This window comes from Onychostoma macrolepis, chromosome 13 (genome assembly GCF_012432095.1).
Source record: "Onychostoma macrolepis isolate SWU-2019 chromosome 13, ASM1243209v1, whole genome shotgun sequence".
NCBI classification, from domain to species: domain Eukaryota; kingdom Metazoa; phylum Chordata; class Actinopteri; order Cypriniformes; family Cyprinidae; genus Onychostoma; species Onychostoma macrolepis.
In genome coordinates, this window is record NC_081167.1 from 13,241,069 (window position 1) to 13,265,216 (window position 24,148).

Consider the following 24,148-nt stretch of genomic DNA (forward strand, 5'->3'; position numbering starts at 1 on the left):
TGCATTGTCTCAAGCTTCCTTAGACACACTGTCTTATTAAAGGAACTACTGGAAATCCTTGCTTTGAGAAGTGTTCTGTTTCAAAAGGGAATTCTGTTAATCTACATATCATTGCTTCTGAAAAAGCTCCATTTTCATCCAAATGTTGCAGTGAGAAAGTATCTCTGTGTGGATTGTGAAGGGGCCGGTCTTGTGAATGAAGAGCAATGATACTGCTCCTCAGAAGGAGGAGATGGTAAACAGCTTGAGTGGCACTTGTACATGCAGCGGTTCGCACACACACACACACACACACACACACACACACACACTCCTGTTACTCATATACAAATGAGGTGAGAAGTTTAACAAGCTACCTTGTCGTTAAAGAGGCTATTTTATTTGTTTGGGTGGGCATGAGAATTTCCTTCCCATTAATTTCCCTGAAAGAAACGACATCCGTGAGGTTCGCAGTGTAATGCAAATACAAAGCTAAAATCCCAAAGCTTGGGGAGATAAATGCAGGGTCTAATGAATTTTGATTTAATGAACGTATTGATGTGGGCATTAGCAACTCGCAACTGAAAAAAGAAAGAAAAAAAAACCAAACTGATTTTGGTGTTTTGAGATGAAGAGCAACTGTCAAATAACATTTGAATTCTCCCAGCTTGGAACATGAAAATATTTTGCTCTACAAGCCTTTTGTCTTGCTTTTACATGTACAGTATATGAAAGCAATACAAGACACAAGTAATGAAGTACAGGAGATTTATTGAAATGGGCTGTACCATCATTCTCACCCTTTATATGGTAGTCACATAGACAAATACACTCAGATCTCTCTTCTACACTCATTCATGCCGCATGCCAAGAATGCAAAGACAGACGTATCACTTCCAGATGAATCATCAATAACTACATCTACACAAAATATTTAACCACCCTACAGGAAAGTGTCATGTTAAGAAAAGTCCTCATCATAGCTATGATTTTTCTAATATCGTAATCAAATTCTGAGGGTAAAATTCTATATTCTAAGTAGTGTTATTTACACACTATTGGAAATTCAAGTTTTTGGAGGAAATAGAGGAAGAAGTATTTTAATGGAAAGAGTGTCTGAGTATAAAGTCGTTACCTCAGTGGAAACCCATAATGATACAGAATACTGAAAAACTGGTACAAATGTATATATATGATATGATTTTGCAGCACCAGAGATTAATGTATAGAAGACACCTAATGGAAAATGAAAAAAAGATATTCAATTATTATTTTCTAATTTAACTTTGTGTTGATACTGTGGCTTTCATATGTTTTCTTTTTACTTTTTCCCTGCTACTACACTCTAAAAAACGCTGGGTTCAGCTTGTTGGCTCATTTTATTAGGTTATTTTTTAATATTTTTACCCAGGTGCTGGGTTTTTTTTTTTTCTACCTAACCGCTGGGTTGAGCTTGTCTCCGGTGAAACTTCTCAACAACGCAGCTACTGAGAGCACGGGCTTTTTAAGTCTACAGGAGAGAGCGGTTCTCAGCGCTGCTGCCGTGGATTTGGTGCACTCTTTCAGAGAAATAAAGGTTTATATACATTTTATTTCATTTATAAAGTCTTTAATGCGGTGTAAATTATTTGAGATGGTCCTCACTGCAGAACACAAGATCCAGGAGGCGTGGTTGGATCTAGATCCAACTCTTCCCACCTTACATTTACCTAAACCTACCCGTCTCCACCCCCGATCCCTAAACCCACCCATCCCCACCCCTAAACCTACCATCTCCACCCCCTAGATGTGGATCCAACTCCGCCCCCTGGATCTTTGTTCTGCAGTGAGGGGCTACTGAATTATTTCACGCAACGCAACATAAGGACGAGATGTGTCAGCAGCGGTAGTTTCGCGCTGGAATCGCCTTTGCCTTGCATAACATAAATGGATTTTATTCATTATAATACTGAATGTCATTTCATTTGATGTTAAAATATGTTCTCTAATTTCAGTACTGTTTGTTTTTGGGCAGGTTTTGGAGTCAGTCACACCATCTCTCAGCTACGAGTGAAACACGAGGCCGCGGTCTAAAGTTCACAGTTCCCCCGCAAACAGCAGCCCTTCACCGGCTCAGATTTCGGCGACACACCGGCACGAGAATTAGCTCCATTTCAGTAAAAAGCGATTACGGTTTAGCGGTTGAATACACTTAAATTAAAATGCTATTTCTATAAGACTTTTTTTTATATCTAAAATGCTTGTTAAATGAGTTTAAATGTATGTAATATTGTAAACTATGCTGTATTCACCCAAATAAATTCAATTTGTCTCAACCCAAGTTGGGTTGTTTTTAACCCAGCATTTTTTAGAATGTATCCTTTATGGAGGAAAATTTTTTTCAAGTCATAATGAAGCTATGTGAATTTATCTAAACCATCTGCTGGGGAAATAGCAGGAAAATAGCAGCATACAAACAAATATGATCACTGTAACATATCTGGAATTAAATAGCTAACCTCTAAATATACAACAATAAAATATTGAAAATAAAATATCAACAGCCAAGCAAGTAGAAAAAAGAAAGAAAATGCAAAAATAATAGGTAGTCTAAACACTGGGACCATTAAACAATGGATATAAAAATGATATGTCTTCTTGATAATCAACTTAAAACCATGACGATCATTATACAGTTAATATTAGTGAAAGCAAACAAAGCATCATTTTAGCTGTAAAAAGTGATAAAAGAAGTGCTAGGTAATATCTACACAGGATAATCAACACTGTATTTGTGATTACAGACATTGCTGATTGGTCAAAATACATTCAGCGTACCACACAGAATTGCTCTGGAGAGAGATGCATAGCAGTTCCAGTTCAATGAGACAAAACAGACAGGAGAAGCAAAGTGCTCAGCTGAATATGATCAATGCGAGTCAACACTTCTTATCCATCCGACAGTAGGATATACAGCAAATCTTAAGCAATTTTTAACCTTATTTGATCAAAAGCTCTTGAAGAAAAAAAAAAAAAAGACAGAAGTCCTGATATGAAAAATAGAGAGAGAGAGAGAAAAAAAAAACTTGCTAACTATATGTACTATAGCTAACTTTACTCTCCATCGTATAATTTTTCTGAATTGAATTCATTCAATGAAACATTTTTGGCCAGTGACAAATATAAAGCAGAAAAAAAAATCATTAATAAATAACATGCTCCTGGTTTAAATAACGTGAGCCTGGCATACAACATTTGTAAATGATTTGTAAATAAAATCTTTAACACGTTTATCCATATTACAAAGGATAAACAATTTTGACAAGTAAACAGAACTATATGGAAAAACTCGCTGTTGTCTGCTCACACAAAATGTAATGGTCTCATTTTTAGAAAACTGACGTTAAAATAGAGTGTTTAACTAATGTCAGCACTGTGTAACACTGCACATGGCACTGAATGATTTTAACGTGAATAGTCAATTACACACATGTAAACCTCTCCAAATACATAAAATGTAAGTATATAAAACTTTAAGTGAACAAAATAATAATTTACAGATAATTTTAGACTTCCTTTCCAGCACAGTGTTTTACCATGTTGTTAAGAAAAACTACTTCTGGGAAGCTTTCTGCAGAGCTATATACACAGAGAACATACATACTATTGTGTCTTAAAAATATCAAAAAGGGGTATTATGGCCTAAAGAATTGTTTCGTTCTTCACATGAAGGGCTAACATATTAAAATGGGTTATTTTACAAACTACAATCAGTTCTAGTTTTCTCAAATGCACATTTTTAAGTATGCGGGGCGCACATGCACCACTGCTGTACAGTATTTCACTACACAGATGCTCCAGTGTAACAGCCCAAGGTGCAAAGTATATGCTGAGTTACCAAGAATGATAGCCAAAATCATTTTCTCACCAGATATGCGCTAGAGATGACACAAGACGCAGAAAACACTATAAGAAGCGTCCTACAAGAAACGCATTGGGAAAGCAGTACAATGTCAAAGAGTACTGCCTTGAAACTATAAAGCAATCTGTAAACAATTGTTCTTCAGTTAGTTTTTGTCTACGTCGCTCATCACGAAACATGCTATACATTGTAATGAATCAAACCGACTGAAATGTTTCCATAATGAGGCATCCAGACGTGCCAAATTAATCAGTTATTTGCTGTGGTTTTAAATACGCATGGGCTAGATTTGCTCTGGTAAAATTAGAAATTAAAAAGGGGCAATATAATACTTATGTGCTTGATTGACTGACCGTCTAGCTTAAGTTTAATCAAAAACCGTCAACACTTTGGTGTAGTCAACTGTAGGCAGCCCACACATTTTGACAGTCCTGCGGTACACTAAAGATATTCAACATCAGTACATTCCAGTTCAACTGAAGGATATTCAGAATGAAGTCTTTGGAGACTGGATGCTCATTTCTACACTTCTGTCATCACTGTATATAACAGGCAGTTTGTTTTTTTAGACTTAAAAAGTGAACAGTGTTATTCACATACACATTTGCTCATTGCAATCAAGCTCAAAATAAATATTAGTAGTGTAATTCTGTACCAGTGTATTATTTTATAGACGTATGCTTTGAAAAAAAGTACCAAGTTTTCAGTACCGACGTCTTGTAATGTATCAATATGGCACCAAACACATGCCAATATCATGAGTCTGATCACTCTTCATCTACAGTGAAAACACCCTCAAAAGTGACAGGAGAGTTACCCGGTCAAACCCAATATGCCCTGGTGCTAAACATGCAGTAAACAATCACTTCTATGTCCTGTGGTGCCATCCAAGTGTTTCCTTGCTTCACCACATATTTGTGGACAAACGTACGTCAATTGATCTGGTACGGCTTTTGAAGTATGAATTCAGTCAGAGCAAATTAAAGGCCTCATATGGACAGTCCAGCCCAGCGATCATCGCAAAACACAGTGAGAGTATTAAGTGCTCAATTCTGTTATACTGACTGAATCCAAAATAAAAGTCAACTTAAACACAGTTATTGTCGGTAAAAACATAACATTGGTCTCCTCGCGCAAAAACGCGCTCTAAACTATGAATGGCTGCTTGTGAAGATTTTCAAAAACGTTTTACTCAAAGTATTAGTCAACAGCTCAAAACATTCTTTTAAAAAAAAATCTAAATAATGGAAAAATCTAAAAAGGGGTTTGGCATCGCCACATTTAGTGCCTATCTTTTTTCACAATATATCCGGTTGTTCTTGCAAACCTAGAGTAACTTTACGGCAAGAAATCTGTCCGTGTGTGAACAAATACACTTGACCTGTCAGAAATGACATTCCAGTGTCCTTTTACAAGCAATACACATTTTGCCAGAAAACTGTTATAATATTCTTTGAAGATTCTTTACTTCTTTGAGATCTTCCCAGCTTTTCTCTTGGGCTCGTAGGGTGTTCTCAGGATACTGGGTGTCTCTTCCATTACCCTGACCAGCAGGTTATCAATGTAGTCTTCCAGCTCCCGAATATGAGCATCTTTCTTTCTCACCACCTCTTTCTGCTTGATGAGCTCTTGCACAACTTCTGCAAAAGAGAGATTGCTGTAGGCCGCCATATTCGTCTGCAGATGTTCAGGTTCCTAGACGTGAGGAATAATACATGACATATGATTCTTAAATGTTGTTATATCTCTACTTTTTTTTATTGCCAATAACATGCTGGGAATTCAAACTGTTCTCTGAAGTAAATAAATTGTTTGCTTCTTTTGACCTATAATTTGATATTGTAAAATTTCCAATGTGAAACATGCCAATATGTTGATTTAAACACTGCACAATGTATACCTGGATAAGCAATAATGCTACATACAGTAGTAGCTGGGCCAATAATTCTGGGACTCCAAAGAAAACTAGCGAAAAAAAAAATTCTAATTCTTTGGAGCAAAATATTTTAGGAGACAAGATTGAAATAAACATATTATTTAATGCTTACTTTATAAACAAGCTTTTATTAAAAGTGATGCTCTAAATGCTCAAGCCTCAGTTCTCTCAAGCAGAGCAATTATGTGTTGACATGAGAAGTGTCTGCGTCTGATTTCACAGTGATATTGAGGAAATGGCAATTTAGAAACATTTGCTCATGAAGTGTCTGACAAATTCACACTTTCTGCTGTCAAGGTGAAAACAAGCACTAAATGCGGTCAGTTGATATAATCTCTTGGAGAGCTTATCCATTTCAGCGGTGTCAAAATATGAGTGGATGACTCTCGGTCATGCCTAATTACTGATGCTTAGTTAATTACAATAAAACTGCCACCCAAAATCAACATCAACAAGACAGACCCGAAATTCATCTAATTACCAAACAATCCAAACAGCTCCAGAAATGAAGTACTTACACCAAATCTACACTGATAAGGTTCTGTGTATAAAGAAATTAAATTTAAGACCTTAATACTTTTATAATAAATATATTAAATTAAATTAAATATGGTTTTAACAGGGACTAAAACCTTTAAACAACATCGGTGTGATTACTTCAACTGTGAATGGTGATTAGGGTTGGGCAACCAGTATGAAAAAAATCTATTTTTCAAATTTAATACCTCCAAAAACAATATTTGAGACTTTTTACAGCCTCAAATTTTGAAAAGTGAATTTAAGACATCTGATTATTTTGAAGGACCAGCCCTGTGTGATGATATATCTATACAAAACCCATAAAGGTTATCTGTGTTTACATGTATAATACTAAATGGAATATTAATAATAATCAGCATTCATACTTTGGACTTGTTGAGAAAATAATACTTGGCAGGAGCAAGCCTCAACACATTTAACCTGAAGCTTCAGAGTCTGAACTGCTTCTGGGTTTGAACTTGATCCACCATATCGGACAGCTGTTTATACATGTGACACTTTGATTATGATTATCCTCCTTAGATTACGGTAATGAAAACAAAACATTCCTTCTCTTTTTCCCTGAGGAAACAGCAGAGCAAATTTGACTCCATAAAACTGCCATTCTAGAAACTAAAGCAAAAATACAGTGGCCCTAAAAAGTATTTAGACACGTAAATCATGTGAATGTCATTGCGTTAAACAACAAAATATAAAATCAAGCAGATTTTATTTTAAATGAAAATGTACACTTTCCAAGCAAAACATTTGCTGAATGAATCTATTGTTTAACAATATGTTCAAAATTTACTGTTCAAAATTTAAGCAAAAAAGTATTTGGATGCTTTATGGTTTCTGGTAGAGGAGTTTTTACTCTAGTCAATATGAACTACACCTGTAGTTAACCTGAAGGGAACTGACTTTATCCAAATTTGTTTGCTGATGCCACTTGCATGCAATAAACAGTCATACATTTTTAGGTGTGCTTGCTGAGTTGAGCGTTTGGTAATGCTGGTCAACAGACAACGCAAGCCAAAACAACTCTCTCTGGCAATATAGAACAGCTAACACTGAATCAAAGGAAGATTTAGAGAAAGAGATGCTGCATGAACAGCAAAACCACCAGGGCACAAGCTAGCGGGGGCAGGAAAAGAGCCCAGGAAATGACCATGAACTGGCAAGCAGCTGATGAGCAGATTTAGGCAATCAGGAGTGTGGGAGAGATAAGACTTCCACTTGGCATTCTTCAGTTGTCTCATTATGGGCACTAATGAGGGCCTTTGCGTTGAAAATCTAAAACTCCAAGTCCTTTGAAATGCCTCGGCCGGCTCTCCCCCCACCCCCCATCCTTTAATTAAGGCCTTAGAGTGCCAGAGACACTATTTCACGGATGCAGTGTTAACATAACCTCAAAAATGGGTGAGGAAAGCCATTTTCAGCAACGCGTCTCCAGTTTCAACATCACTTCAGCGGCTATTCTCACACAGCAGGCAAGCAAACGTCGCGCTACTCCACGCTGGACACGATGACGATCACAATCAGTATAATTATGACAAAGTGAGAGAGGGCCCCTTTCCACGTTTAACGCTGACCGTGGTTTGACCTATAGTGTAAAATTAGACCAGTGACAAATTGCGTATTATTAATGATTAGATTTCCAATTATTGAGTGAGAGAACATACCGTCCAAGATGGCTCGCTAACGAAATGGAAGCGCACTAATAACATCACACTACTTCAAATTACATGCAGATCAAAGACGATGACCACCCATTTCAGCTGTTAATTAGATAAACGGCCCTCCGAGCAGAGCGCCACAAGTGATACTCAGTCAGAGATCAGCATCAACGACTTCCATGTATAATAGGGCTGCAATAAATGACCAATTAAAACTTTGGGCAAGTTTTGAAAACTTATGAGAAATGTGGTCAAACTGTGTCTGGACAGACTGGACAGTGACAACGTGAAAATACACTTTTTTTTTTTTAACCAATGTATAAAAATAGAAAATAATATTCTTATATCTAGTGTGGTCAAACGTAATTTAGCTTTATTACAATAGTGCAAAATATAAAAAAACATACAGTGTACACTATTTCTTTGGAATGAACTTACATGCTCTCTTGCACTTTTCATGCCGTGCTTCTTATCAGGAGAGGTTTTGAATCTCTGTGTAAGGTCCTCAGTACTAGTGGGATTTCTCATGTTGTCACTGCAAGACAGGAAAAAAAGACAAAGCTGTTACTTCAATAAATACATAAAATGCACTTTCATCTTACAGGAAACCCCTTCATTTAACGTTCAAATCAATTTAACATTAGTGAAATCTTGAAACAACAACAAGCATTATCATGAAACACATTACATCCGTTAATGCAACTGCTACGTGCCTGCAGAAGTTCAATATAACTTTTGAGTTGACTTTTAGGTATCTGACTGAGGGTCAGGAAATGGTTCAACACCCCCTCACACGCAAACAGCAAGTCTACTTTTCATTTCTCAACAATTGGTCACTGACCACAACAAAGGAATTACAGCCAGTTACGGCACTCAGTAAGTGGGCGGTGAGACCAAAATCTTTTATCACATTATGAGCAATTTTATACCACAGTGACGGTATATGTATATATTTAAGCGTTTAAAAAATTTGGGGTGGAAAGTTTTTGAAAGAAGTCTGTTATGCTCACCAAGGCTGCATTTATCTAATTAAATACAGTAAAAATGGTAATATTGTGAAATAATATCACAATTTAAAATAACTGTTTTCTATTTCTAAATAAAATTAAAAAGTGATTTATTCCTGTAATGGCAAAGCTGAATTTTCAGCAGTCATTATAGTCTTCATAGTCACATGATCCTTCAGAAATCATTCTAATATGCTGATTTGGTTCTCAAGAAACATTATTAGCAATTTTGAAAACAGTTGTGTTGCATAATATTTTTGTGGAAACCGTGTTTTCAGGACTCTTTGATGACTATTAAGCCTTAAAAACAGCATCTATCAAATTTTAGCATTGTTACTGTCTTTACTGTCAATTTTGATCAATTTAATGACCCTTACTGTTATTATATGCAATGTACTCATGTCTATTAGACAATCAAGTGGCATAAATATATTTATAAAATTATTCTTATTAAAAATTCTAAAGCATTTTTTTTTTAAAATATCAAATTATTATTTTTAGCAACATTTTAATAAAAATACACACAGCAAGTGAATAAGTTATCTAAAGTGACAATGCTTGTCTGTAACACTTTAAAAAATAATTATATATATATATATATATATATAATGTTTTATTTTTTAAAAGTGTTACAGACAAGCATTGTCACTTTAGATAACTTATTCACTTGCTGTGTGTATTTTTATTAAAATGTTTCTATCTATCTATCTAGATAGATAGATAGATAGATAGACAGATAGACAGATAGACAGACAGACAGACAGACAGACAGACAGATAGATAGATAGATAGATTAGTCTGATGTTGAATTTTCTTTTTAATCATAACAGGAAATTTGGAAATTCAACCAGCTGACACATTTCTTCCACCCATACCACAGCCATCAAACACCGCTGCAACTTGCAAGAAAATAAACTGACATTATGCTTACATGGGCGTACTGTTATGAGTGGGGTTATGAGAGTATTGTGAATGGATGGGATCCATCAAGGATGCTGGTTATGTATAATGATGGAAAGATCACATGGATCTTTATGCACTAGACAACATTAAGCAGGTTTGCTAAATGTCTTTTTGGCTAACCTATGACCCCTGGAAAACCTGTGATCTAAGATGAGAGAGTAACTGAAGAGGATGAACGGCCTGGTAGGCTACAGGCAGATAAATTGTTAATTGAATGGCCAATCTCTCGTTCAGATCTCATTACTGTGGCTTGGTCAGGACCCTGTAGTCTGAATTGGGCCTAATGACATTGATAAGGTCTTCCTAATGACAGACTTACTCTGATAAACATTAAGTGCTTGACTGTCCTCATCTAACTCTACTGAGAAAAGAGCAGAGGTTGGAAATGACAGGCAAAAGTAATGGAAGACATGTTCCTCAGCAATTATTGCTGAATGAATAATACTATTATATAATCACACAATGCATTTAAAAACATTTAAATTAACAAATATTAAATATAATACTTAAACATTCATTCAAATAAATATGTTACATATATAATATTAAACTTAATTTTGTTCTTATTCATTTTTCCTCATTAAACATTACTGATAAATGCTAATGGCATTTGACCTCAAGTAACTGTAACGAAAGCTTGATTAAAGTAGCTATAACATATAAAAGGCACCAACAAAATGGCTAAAAAAGTAGTCATACCTGGATCTGTAGTGTGAGAGGAAAGGGTTGGTTTCACTTGAGGTTTCACTGGTAAAGGGGTTTGGAGATCGCAGGTCTCCTGAGCTTCCTGTTCGCGTTCCAGCGGCCGTTTTCTTTCCTTCCTTCTTCCCAGTCACTCTGCCCAGAAGACCGACCTTCTCCTTCTTCTCTTTCTTCTCTGCCCCCCACAGCATCCCCTGATCTCCCTCGAAGGGATTGCGGTTGCGTGGGAGAGTGGCGAATTTCTGGGGCATGTTGTCTCCGATGTCGGAAAAGGGGTCACATGGAACGTCACTGGTTGGGCAACCATATCCATCACTCTGAGAGTGTCTGTGAGATGCAGCGACCCCTGTGGATGAGAAAGACGGAACATTTTCTTTAGCGCTTCTCCACAGAGCACTGCAGGGATGAGGTATTTTTGTAGGCCGAAACCTAGATACGCGTTAGCATTTTAGCACGTTTCATCATCCTGAAGGCAATGAGTTTTTGGTTGCTTGAAATAATGTCTGTGGATAACACAAGCTCAAAATGTTTTCACATTTTTATTCTACAACATAAAATACATCAGTAATGACCCCTAAGTTTTTAACTCACTTAGTGACTAAATGGGACTTGGTTGTTTGTCCTCACCTTTCTCCTCAATAGAGTTCATGGAGTCAAGTTTGGGCCTGAAGTGAGTTCCTATCAGATCAGACATGGAGTGAGCAGCAGAAAGTTTCTGGGTCCCAGTGAGCAACGAGCGTTTTGGCTTGGGTTCAGGTGCAGCCTGAGGGTGAGGGTGCGGGTGCTGGTCTGGCAGAGAATCAGTCTCGCTCTGTCCTGAGCGTGGAAAGATGGCGGAGGATGTGTCTGAAAAGGCACCGTCATGTTTGCGACCCTTCATCTTTTCCTTGAGCTTGGAGAACGGTGATCTGGGTTTGTCTCGCATAGACAAATCGAACATACTGGCGGTCATGTTGTTCCGCATGAACTGGATGCTAACTTGAATCTTGCCTCGGTCTTTCCTCTTCTTACCTGGTCGTGAGTCTAGTGTGTACCAGCTGACAAGAGAGAGAGACAGGAATGTTTAATAAAACGTTGTCAGAAATTCTGAAAGGCAGGTATAACAGTCAGAAAATAAATAAAAATGTCACTTTGATGGACTGGGATGCAACTTATTTTTCAATGAACTTTATTTATTTATTTGATTCTTCACATCTTTTGTTGTTCACAGAGTTTATCTTTTGTAAAAATCCAAAAGTCAGTGGAAAAATCTGTTTTTGTTGGGGGAATCGGGGTGATGCTAACTTACTGGATTTTTATTGGAAATTTCCAGTTTCCATTTTCCAGTGAACACAATCTCTGCACAAAGGTCAACTAGTCATCATGAAACATGATTACTAGATCAAGTTTACTAGATTATCTATTTAGATAAGAGTTTAAAGAAATAATGAGTAAAAAAACAAGTAATTTGAGCTGCTACAGAGCTACATATCTTTGGCCGTTGCGTCACGAGCGTAGTTGGCCTTTTAGGTGTTATTAAAAACAGCTAGGCTGGTGGTACATGCACCAGTAATTTGCAGATGTTCCAGTGTACTTTCACAGCTTGATAAAAACAAACAGGAGAAAACCGCACACTCTTTCACTTCTCCTTTTCTGTGAAACCCCCCTGGTGGGAAGACTCTCTTTCAGGCTTTGCGCTGTATGTATAATTCATACAAAAACGACATGGGGGCAATGTGTTTGTCTGGCCAGAAACCCAATTTCACTTCACACAAATCCACAGCATAGTCCATTTAGTCCATTTGAAAGCCTTCCCCCTTCCTGAGAACGCATATTATAGTAGGGATAAACATAATTCCCTGGTAACTGCAAAGGTTTGGGCCATATAAAGAATGTGAAGTAATACGCCCCCATCTAGGCCATTCCACGACTCCTGTTTATTTAACCTCTTACTCTTTTTTTTCTGCTGGAAGTAATGTGATTGATGCTGTAACTGTGTGAAAAGGAGGTGGCATTTGCACAAATCTGGCCTTTGTTCATTGATGCTCATACCGGTATTTGGAGATTATGAAATGGACAATATTTCAGCAGAGGCACATGAATCTTAAGAGTGGCTGAATATTGATGCTCCTGCAATTCAAAACACTTGGAGCAGGATCATTAATTTAGAAATGATGGTCGTGAACACTTAGGTATAGGTATAATACTAGACAGAGAAATTTATTCAATACAGTATGTGTTCAGTGAGCGGATGCCATACACCATTTTACAGCAGCATAGCCAAATGTATGGTGGAAAACCCTATTTCTGAAGGATGGTTTTAATTACAGATTTTATTTTTTTATCGATGTCAGTCAACATTAGCCAAAACTGCATATTTATTGGGCAGGTTAATTTTCCCTGTTTTTATTTTTATTTTTATTTTTTGATGTAGTAACGTAACTAAAAATAAAAATAGAAAAATTCAAAATATTAGTGAAAACTATAATGAACAATAACAGATACTGTTAATAAGTTTCTTATTTAAATGTATTGTTACTGTTCAAATAATTATTATTATACTTATTTTTATTTACTTAATATTATTTTAAATTAAGTATTATATATTAAGATGGAAAAGTCAGATTTGCAATTGTTCTGTACTTCAAAAATGAAATAAAAAAGGAATACTCCCCACCACCAATTTAATAAGATTGCTAAATGTAATATTAAGCAAATCTCAGAATGAATATCCATTTTCCATACTGTTTGTTTATTATAATGGTGTAATGTCTAAACTCACGTGTAGTGTTTAAATTGACTGATTTTAGTATTTTGCAATTTAAGACAGAATGGTATTAAAATGTTGATACTGGCCTAACATGAAAATAAATATTGGCTTATCTGTATTTATCTATATGGAACCCCTATCTAAATGACAAAGGAAGATCTTAAATCTTGAATTTTAAACTAGCGATGATATCCATTAAAACTACTTTATTAAAACCTGATAAACTGAGTAGAATGTGATTCATTATTTTTGTAAAAATATCACTCGGGCCCTTTCTTGACATCAGCACTAATTAAAAAGACACTCTGTACACTTACAAAGCAGCCTCTAGAAATGCAGTTCAACACTTCCAACCTTCTTTCATGCAAACACTACTGTAAACACTGCTTCAGTATCGGAACACGCTTCCCTCTGGGGTCGTCACAGGCTGCCATCTTGCTGAGTGCTCTTCTTCCATCATGGCACAGCTAGTGAATGGTGATTATGTTTCTTTCCAAGACCATCCACACACTAGGGAGCTTGTAGATCCGAGGGAAGAGGGTTTACCTGGTCTCAGGCCCAGTGAGGGAGCTCTGATCTGGGCATGTGAAGAGCCAGCCAGCCCCTGTTCTTCACATGGGAGTCAAGGCCAAGATAAATCTTCCTCTGCCTGGAACCACAATACTCCCACTCTGCGAGGGCCGCTGGGAACCACCGTACAATCAACAAACACAGGTGTGCGATAATTAGGGCCTGTCGACTCCAATGTCGAAACGGACTCTTGTACCCTTGCGTCAGTTAGAGGAAACCCTTGCATGAACAGAGTCAATGGGGACTGCTAACCCTGAGAGTCTTTCCAGAGGATGCGAGGTTGGTAGAGTGATTTGTGTCATGAGTGTCAACAGTGATGTTAGCAATCGGTTACAGTGCATAACTTCCTCCCAAGGGTGTGATATCATAGGATTGCTGAATAAATAATGCTTGCACTGATTGTGACATATTGCCAATGATTAGAAGCATCGATAATAATATTCTAGCAAATACCAATAACCCGATAATTATGCACAATGAAATAGACTAATACATCTAATATCAGCCTATAAATATATAGTTCAGTCATGAAACTCTAGATGGTGCAGGCTGACGCGTTGTTAACGTAACTGATGATATTCAGAGAGTTAAACGACTTGGCACAAGCTGATTGGTTCATGCTGCGTATGCAGCCAATGAGCTTACTGCCTTGCATTTATATGGCTGGCTAGCATTCACTTCAGATTCCTGCAGCACACTATCAGAGTTTCTCTGAAACCCTCCACCTTCCCCAGCTCCACCTGTATATATCTGCTACGGGGTTATTTTATATGCTATTTGTGCAGCAGCAGTATGTCTTAACCCATAAGAACCCGGACCAATTTCTCCTTATAGGAAAATTATGGGGCATATAAAACAGACCAAATGGACCACTTATAACATGTTTCTGCAGTTGTTCTTAAAATACAACCCCTCCTTGTGAAAGATCTGTAATGTTACACATATGTCACATTGGGCATTTATGATAAATTTGTCATGTTACATGTGTGTCACATTGGCCGTTTATTTCTCAATTGAAAAAAAAAATATTTTATCATTTTTTTTAGCTAAATAACAGATTTTTTTCTGTTTATTTGCTTTTCCACAACATATTTCAAAACCACATAACTGTGACCATTAAATTTTACAACAACTCTTTTGTAACATATCAAAATTCTACCTTTTCAGGTATATGGTTTAACCAGAAATTAATTTTTTGATTTTTTGATTGTTTTTTTTTTTTCACATTTCGAAGATGTGCAAACTGAATAAAAATAAATAGCTACCTCACACTGGAGGTAAACATGTTAAACATGCACGTAGATTTGTTAAAATATGCTTTGAAATGAGCAGCAGGAAATATATAACACTAAAATAATTGAATCAGCTAAATTAATTGAGCAGCTCATTACCATTTTTACCATTTTTCTTAATGTGACCAATACGTCACATCAAAATTCGACTTAAAAAAACTTTTATAAGGTTAATAGCCCGATGTGACATATGTCACCACAATATCTTTGTAACTTGTTTTATATCAATTTGTTCAAGAAATGTATTAAAATCAGGTTAAGAGTAATCTAGGATATGTTATTAAAACATTATAATTGTTGCATGGGTTAAAACATACCTTTAGTAACAAAAACAAGCATTTTAAAAATTGCTGATACTGCAACATATGCTAACCGGACATGACACCATTTTGGAAATGTTGCCATGGCAACAAAAATGCACACATTGTCACATAACTGAACCTGGATGTTCATTATGTGTCACTTAGGGACTTCCTGAGTTGAAAGTGGGGGATAATGCTTTAAAAAGACCTTTTAGACAATCAACAGTGTTTGTGACACTGGCGTCACTGTGGGTTCTTATGGGTTAAATACTCACGGCACCGTATCGCCATATGCACTGGCAGTAGCAAGTTCCTGTACTTGCTTGCAGCAGCAGCAATAATCTACAACTACAGCAATAACTAACAGCAATTAAGCAGCAGCGTAGCAGTTCTATTCTGCCAAGACCAAATACATGAACACTGTCATATCAATCACCATGCTAAAATCTTCCGAGAGTTGTCATGATTGAACTGATATTGTACCAATTTTGCATTACAGGAGAGGATCTCCAGTGTAAAACTTACTTAAATGCAAATAAAAGGCAAATTGCAGTATTCTTAAAAACACCATTTTTGTAATTGATTTCTGTCATTTACCGCATTCATTAACGCCAGGAATACAAGACATTGGCACTGCCCTTTCTACTTCAACCAGCCATACTTGTTTCTCTCATAATACTCAAATAGCCATGCTAGTCTGTACATGCCCAAAAAAGTTAAATCAGGAAATATTGTCTCTCTTATGAAGTAGTCTTGACATTTAGTTACAGAAAGTAGTCTCTGTCACATCTGACAATAACATTAGAGGAAGCCAGAAGACTTCCTCTAAGGAAACACACCTGTTAGTCACCAGGGGCTGACAAACAGAGAGGAAAATGTAATAACACGCACGATAATCATCCTCACTAGACCTGTTCATCTATCACAGGGTTGTGACTCAAACTGCATGGAGTCAAAAGGCCTTTATCTGAGTTTCATACCGCATGTCCATAGACGTTTAAAACTCAGACGACAGGTTTTACAAACAAAGACAGGATTACGTCAGAGGATTACTTCAAATGAAACTGCATCACTAATTGTTACAGAAGGTAAAAATAGACCAGGTCATTCAAAACCTTCCATCATGTTATACTTTGAGCACTCTTAACTGACTTGGCTTCAAAATGCTGACAAGCATTAAACAAGGGGAGGTCTACGTAGCAAGACTTTGTGGTCTGCTCTTAAATAATCAAATATTCTAGTTAAAAAGAAAAGAGAGAGAGAGTGAAGAAAGGCCTGTGATTTCAAAGAATCGTGAGGACACTGCATAAATACAATTTAAACAAGATTTCTTAACTGTAACACCAAAAGAGGAGAAGAGATTTGGTGTTGGGTTCCTCTTTTAATTTGCACTTCTGCTTATTTGATAGAATGCTACATTTATATAGTTCCACAAGACTTTTGATAGGTCTTTAAAACAACAGGCATCAAAAATGAATGAAATATTTAACTCACTTACTCAGTTTTCCGCCGTTCCTTGTTGTCAAATATCTCATTTAAGCTGATGATTTTTTGGCCCAGGAATTTATCCAATCCAACCAGGGACCTGTGCATGACTGTGAGGCACAGCTCATACACCTCTGGATTGCTCTCCATCAGCAGCCCTGGCAGTTCAAATGAAGCCTCTTCCTTCCACACCGGGCTGAGGGTCTTCTCCGCCACTGAGGTGGAGTATTTCTCTTTGCCCAGCTGGATGATGGTGTAGGCATCATTGGTGCCATTCTTGCCCTTTGGCTGCAGGTCTGTGGCTTGAAGAACAGTGGCTTGGACGTGAGTTGGAAACCACTTCTGTGACTGTTCGCCCAATGACATGATGACTACAGGTGTAAAATGATGGATTTTGGTATGTGAAATAATAAATGTATTACTTCAATTTGGCCTTGGCATTTTGTTTAGGTTCTAATCACAGGAAATGAGCGACCAAGAGTAGATAAAAATCGAAAGTTATGATTAACAGCATGGGAATAAAATATTTATCATTATAAAAGCAGCATCTATTAACAGAACAGGCAATGACGTCGCTACACTCTGCAAACACCCCACACATTCACCTCGCTCCAATTCAGGTCACCTAAACCAAAGAAGAAGAAAAAAACAGTCTCAGAAAAACAATATCAAAACTTAAATTCATATTACAAATGACACCTAAATAACAAATGTAACCTTAAAATGAGTGACTACCAACGAAACAAACTTAAAAAATTAAATAGTTTTGAGTCTGTAACTCAATGTTTGTTTGTTTGTTTGTTTGTTTTGCTATATGCATCTAAAACTTACATATATTATTCACATATGTATTTGTTGAAAATTAAAGTAGTTTAACAAAAATAATAAACTGCATAAATTCATGTCAAGTACATATATTGCTGTTGTTACAACCTACACTACTGGGATGGACTGTAACTTCATTTGAAAACATGTTATAAAAATGTTTATGAATTTACTGAGGTAATCAAATTGTCCAAAATATTAACCACGTCCAATAAGCCTAATTTAATTTTAAAATGTTTAATTAAAAATGGTAAACATATAAAAACACTGTCATTCAGAAAAGAAAAGAATATTAACTATGTAGCTTATACAACGTCGCACTATTATTATTTTTTTATGTATGAAAAAGTGCGAGGCTTATACTGCTTATACTTATAGAAGCCGGTGATTCAAATAAATACCAGTTTTATCATTTAACATTAAATTTATAATCGAGACATAAAATTTTACCATTATGATTATATTGTTGTTGTTAATAAGGATTATTGTCATTTATTTCATTCATTTTTTTTTGCTCTGTAAATCTTTTATATTTCAAAACACCGAAATTTACACATTTTTCTTTCACCTCAGGAGGATGGTCATGGGTTAGACTCAACCAGTATTTAAAGAAAAAACACTCCGCGGTCTTCCCTTATTTAATTCAATTAGAAGCAGCACTGCTGGCTTTATTACCCACAGATACTGCTGCTGTCAAACAGTCATTCAGCACAAGCCTCTGATATTTACCTCTGAAGCATCTTTCTCGAACAAGCTTGCGTCGCCACTGCATGTGGGATGACCGCTTGTGCCAATCGGTATCTGTGGTGGATGAAAATGAATAAATCGCTGTAAGCGACACTAATTCATCTTAAACAAATGTGTGGTTTTCCACATCAGCCCTGCAGTCGACTTCCTAGTTCCTCATTTCCGCCGATGTGGTCACGGGTCGAAGTGCAAACTCCTCCTCTGTTGCCGTGGAAACACAGGATTTGATCGGCGCGCGCCTGGCGCTGTTCCTGGGATTCGAATGGCTGAGGCTTATGAGAGTTTGAGCAGTTCGTTTCCCTTTTGTTGTTAGTTTTGTCGTGAAAGAGAAACAGGAAAGTAATAAACAGCTTGTTTGTAAAACATTGTAATGCTATTTAGAATAATAAAAAATGGGTCAAATTAAAATTAATTAACAATTAATTATAAAACACGAGTAACCTTACATGATACATTTTTTGAATAACATGGATAAATGTTTCATATAAATGACCTATAGCCTATATAAAATCCTGTAGTACCTAATCAGTAGTAGGCCTATTAGTTTTTGTTTTTATTAGCAGGACACTCATCAGTAATAGCAATGGGGGGAAAAATAAAATAAAATAAAATAAAATAAAACAATGAAAAAAGGGAATGTATTAAACATAGCCTATGTGACCCTGGACCACAAAACCAGTCATAAAAGTAGCACGGGTATATTTGTAGCAAAAGCCAATAATACATTGTATGGGTCAAAATGATCGATTTTTCTTTTACACCAAAAATCATTATTAAGTACAGATCATTTTCCATGAAGTTATTTACAAAATATCTTCATGGAAAATGATCTTTACTTAATAATTATTTTTGAGAAAGAATGAATTTTCTACTGTAAATATATCAAAATTACATTTTTGATTAGTAATATGCATTGCTAAGAATTGGGCATCAATTTGGACAACTTTAAAGGCGATTTTCTCAATATTTAGATTTTTTTGCACCCTCAGATTCCAGATTTTCAAATAGTTGTATCTCAGCCAAATATTGTCCGATCCTAACAAACTAAACCTTATTTTTTCCGCTTTCAGATGATATGTAAATCTCAATTTCAAAAAATTGACCCTTATGACTGATTTTGTGGTCCAGGGTCACATAGTAGCCTAACATAATGGAAAAATATATAATTATAACCTACATAATTAATGCATCAGAAATTTAATTACTTCAGAATGGAAACAGATAATCCAATTTAACAAAAGCTGCATAAATTGTGGAAAACAAATCAACTGTAGAGGGAAGATCAAAATCTCCTCTCTGAAATAGTGAATGGAGTCCCATGCAGGCTGTCTGGTATTCTTATAATGTCCACTCGATAAAGTCAATAAATGTCTATTGGAGGCTCTTGACGAAACTAAACCAACCAAACATGTTAACATACCATCTGTCAATGTTTCTTGAGTGGGGACGTTGAGGTACTGATAAGAGATTCATTTAAATGAGCACAGACATGTGTGTCATCCCAGTTGACAGGTACATCTTAACCAAACACACCTGCTCTTTCATTTTATTCTCTTTCTCTCTCCTTATCCCCATCAGCCTGCCATAACCGCAGAGTGTTGTGTACATACCAGAGTCAGAGGCATGAGTCTGGCACATTCGTCACACATAGATTATAACTCTTATCTGGAGTGTATCTCAGGATGAAAATGGGCCTGGTGTGGTGAAATATTAGGTCATATAAAATGCATTTAAGACAGCTTAAACTGAGGAGGGGCCCTTCTATGTGCCATTTCAAGTTAAGCCTCACTGCAAACACCAGGAAACAGCTGAAGAATCAGAGCGGAAGAATCTCCTTGAAGATAGCTTCATGGACCAATGAAACAATGTTTAATTTATGTATGTCTATAGTTGTTCCTTGTTTGTATCACTCCGGCTCCGCTGTTTATTTTTACGCACTGCAGACAGACTATCTGTATATTAGTGGTGGACTTTTTTCAGCTACTCTTTCTGCAGGTTGCATTGTTATGCCAGTGGGTGGCGATGCATCTTTATAACAAGTGAGCCAATTGAATCATTCACTGAAATGATTTGTTCAAAAACGCTAATTCATTCAGGGACTAAAGCTACTGTGTTCATGAGTGAGTCATTAAATTATTCACTCAACCAATTCATTCAAAAACACAGATTTATTCAGGAATGCAAGAAGTGACTGTCTTTATGAATGAATCACTGAATCATTTGCTCATTCAGAAACAAAACACTGCAACACTGCCTTGTGGGAATGAAGTGCTTCGACATGCAGCTAACACTCTTGAAAATAAAGCTTGCAAAAGGGTGTTTTCTCAGGAATGCCATAACAGAACCATTGTGGGCTCCCCAAAGGTACAGTATATCAGTGAAAAGCTGATTTTTTTTTCTTAATATTTAAATAAACCTTTTGTGCAATGGATGTTAAAGGCCCTTCATTAACCCACAGATGCCAATTAAGACATTTTATTTTTAAGAATGTTGTTGCGCCCTGACTTCGAACATCCTTTCCGATCCCATATGTACTTAACTTCGTGTCAGCTTTCTAACTATCCTATCTGAATAAATGCCAAAAATAATAGTAGTCATAATCAAAAACACCACTACTGTATGTTACACCATTTCTGTTGTGGCTTTGTTTGGAACTATTTTCACTGGCAGAGACAAAATAAAGATAGATATTGGAAAGAATTAAGTTTTTTCCTCTCCATTCCATAAATTTAGCTCTCAAGTTTGCACTGTTCAGTTCTGAAGAATCTCATGGGGTGGAAGAGGCTCATGGCTGTAAAGAGACACCACCAGGGGTCATGACACCAATCCTTAATTTGACAATTTGTTAGACACTTTCATGTATTACCTTCTAAGACCATAATACGCCCATGTGCCTCTGGAGTGGGATAAAAACATGAAAGGCTCTACATTCCAACCTCACCTGCTTCCTTTTATTGTTCTCCTCTGATAGAGTATATAAAGGAAAAAAATCCATCAAGTCATAAATTAGCCTAGAGTAACGTATGGCCTCAGTCCACTTTTCCAGAGGAATGATGTTGTAGCCCATAAACTGTCCAATATACAACAGGACCCTGTATTGCATATCAGTAAGGCCCACGTGTTGGCCTGTATTAGGCATCATCTTTATGGGCCCGAATCCTCTGTAAGGTCTCTTGCCACGGTCAGACAGCTGGTTCTGCTTTAGGCCCCTTTCTTCAACACTATATAGGTTGTTTTACATTTATTAAACACTTTTAAGCATCTCTGGCTGCAAGATTGCCCATCTGTTAGTACACGACAATATATGCGTTCCAAGTGCCGAGGGAGCACGAGAAGGTGAGGGGATGCCATTGTAACATCAATACGGCTCATAATGCGCTTCAGGTTTACAGTCGGGTTGCGAGATTGATTTAAAAGGCTGTGCTTTTAGTCAAGAGGACATTCAGATTACAGATGAAAATTTAATAATAAAAAAAGTAGGAGAGAAGAGCACAAATCACTGCCGGCGCTGCGCTCTGTGGAATGTTAGGGTGTGCAATGCACGGTGATATATAGATCTGCAGATGTGCGTGTTGCCTGCGACGGCTGGAGCAGACATTGTCGGGGGCGTGCGGCTGCCGAAAGGTCCATTGTGTGGAACAATACTTCAAGAGTGTTTATTTGAGTATCACTAAAGGCTATAACCTCTCACCCCTTCATAGCCGACTGTCACAGAAGTTAGGAAGTTGCACTTTGAGCATCGAGAAAACCTCTGAGGCCAAATCATAAACGGTGATGGGTTTGAAAAACATTTAACATTGTCAAAAGTAACATTAAGATGTTTTATGAGAACACATTTCTCTTATCTTATCTTGTGTCAGCACAAATTCTCTTCATGATGCAACTGTTCGTGTGTGAGTGTGTGTGTGTGTGTGTATTTTGTGTGCATTCATATGTCTGTCTGAATAATCACAAGAGGATATTGAGGTTACCATATATTTTATGACTTCAATCAAATGACAGTAAAAGGAACAACAAAACAAAACATTAAGTCATTGTTGGAATTTTCACAGAGAAGCGCAAAACTGCTACTGGTATGATACAGTCGAGTTGTGCTTATTTAACGATGCTGAGCATTGTGAACTGGCAAGCAATCATTTGCAAATGTAAACATACAGTCGGTATGTTGTAAGGTAAACACTATGAAGTAAACAAGTTATAGCATTTGCCAAAGTGTATGCTATCTGCATTCCAGTGCATGAGTCGAGTGCTGCTTTTGAACGCTGTTCTGTATGCATGAGAGGATGTGCAGACCAGGGATATGACAAACAAATTAAACAAATGAGAGTGATTAAAACAGCTGGATCCACAAATGGCATGACCAATTCAGGGAATTATGGAGGCAAATGCATGCAATTATAGCAAATGAGGTACACCCACTTTGCGCTACTCAGATGTTGCATTAATTTAAATGGTCTGTTTCTGCTGTGCAATTCATATTACATTAAATTAGCAATAGAATCCCCTGTGTCCTTCTGCTGTAATTCAGCTGAAGTCTTCATAAAGCTCTTCTCTCCAAAGCAAATCATTTGCAGTCGGAGATCATCATGTCGAAATCCTCAAATGGCATTGCATTTCATAATATTATTGGGAAATTTGGAAAGAACACTAATAAGGTTGGTTTTTCAGGTGTTACGATATTCTTATTATTTTATCAAAACTAATTTTGGCTTTCCGAGAAGTGATTTTGTAATTGTTGGGAGTTTACCACAGTTTTATTTGATTTATGGACCTTTTTTCTTTTCAAGACAAGAAACTGGGGGAGAGAAGGGGGAAATGGGAACAGGACACTCCACCAAAGGTTTTAATTTTATATTAATTTATATTAATTTTTAATTAAACATATCCCTGAGGTAACAAGTAAAGATGACTATTTTTCTTTTTTTTTTAAATTCCATATTAACTGATATTTTTTATATACTTATCAGTTAATGTGGAATTAAAAAGAAAGAAAAAAAGTAGTAACCTTCACTTGTTACCTCAAGGATATTTTTCTACACAGTCTAATCCATTAACTGCTGTAAACTAATTTGCCAAGTTGATTTAGTCAGATTAAACATTTTTGGCTTGAATAAAACCCATTTCATTTACTTTTTACCACATGAAACGTATTTTCAAGTTATATGAAAAACACTTGCTCTCGTTTCAAACTGGTTTTTGCACTACTGTATTATTTCGATTGTAAAGCATGTCTAAACGTCTCATGTTTTTACCCAGTCATTCCATTCTCAATGAGTCAGTGAATGGTTAGCCGCTGCCATGTGTTCAACAGCCAGGATGCTGAGAGATTGACAGAGCAATACTGAGCTCATGTCTTCAGGGGGCGAGTGAACAGGTGTCCCTCCTGCTGGAGTTTAAGAGAAGTCCCCTGTGCCCCAGCCTGAGAGAGCGAGATAGTAAAGAGAAAGAGAGAGAGAAAAGACCCACATGTGCGTGCCCCGCGGCCCCTCTTTCCC

At 36.7% G+C, this 24,148-nt stretch overlaps 1 protein-coding gene across 2 annotated transcripts; it reads right to left on the reverse strand.

The window, feature by feature from the left end:
* Positions 1-733: 733 nt before the first annotated feature.
* LOC131552563 (rab11 family-interacting protein 2) lies at positions 734-18,891 on the reverse strand. 2 transcript variants are annotated; one of them, XM_058796420.1, is made up of 7 exons: positions 18,636-18,891; positions 17,687-17,706; positions 17,095-17,452; positions 11,311-11,720; positions 10,681-11,029; positions 8,450-8,546; positions 734-5,575 (listed from the first exon to the last, which is right to left on the reverse strand). In XM_058796420.1, exons 3-7 carry the CDS (start codon positions 17,445-17,447, stop codon positions 5,345-5,347), a joined length of 1,440 nt encoding a protein of 479 aa, XP_058652403.1. In that variant the 5' UTR covers positions 17,448-17,452; positions 17,687-17,706; positions 18,636-18,891; the 3' UTR covers positions 734-5,344. The 2 variants fall into 2 exon arrangements, with proteins under 2 accessions (XP_058652403.1, XP_058652402.1); XM_058796419.1 differs by having other exon boundaries at positions 17,095-17,706.
* Positions 18,892-24,148: the final 5,257 nt, after the last annotated feature.

Bases quoted from the DNA above. Each gene is read 5' to 3' on its own strand.
- LOC131552563 (XM_058796420.1), bottom strand. From the start codon at position 17,447: ATGTCATTGGGCGAACAGTCACAGAAGTGGTTTCCAACTCACGTCCAA. The intron at 11,030-11,310 runs GTGAGGACAAAC...TCTCATCCACAG, and splicing joins GAACTCTATTGAGGAGAAAG to GGGTCGCTGCATCTCACAGA. The intron at 5,576-8,449 runs GTAAGTTCATTC...CCTCACGTCTAG, and splicing joins TGAAAAGTGCAAGAGAGCAT to GAACCTGAACATCTGCAGAC.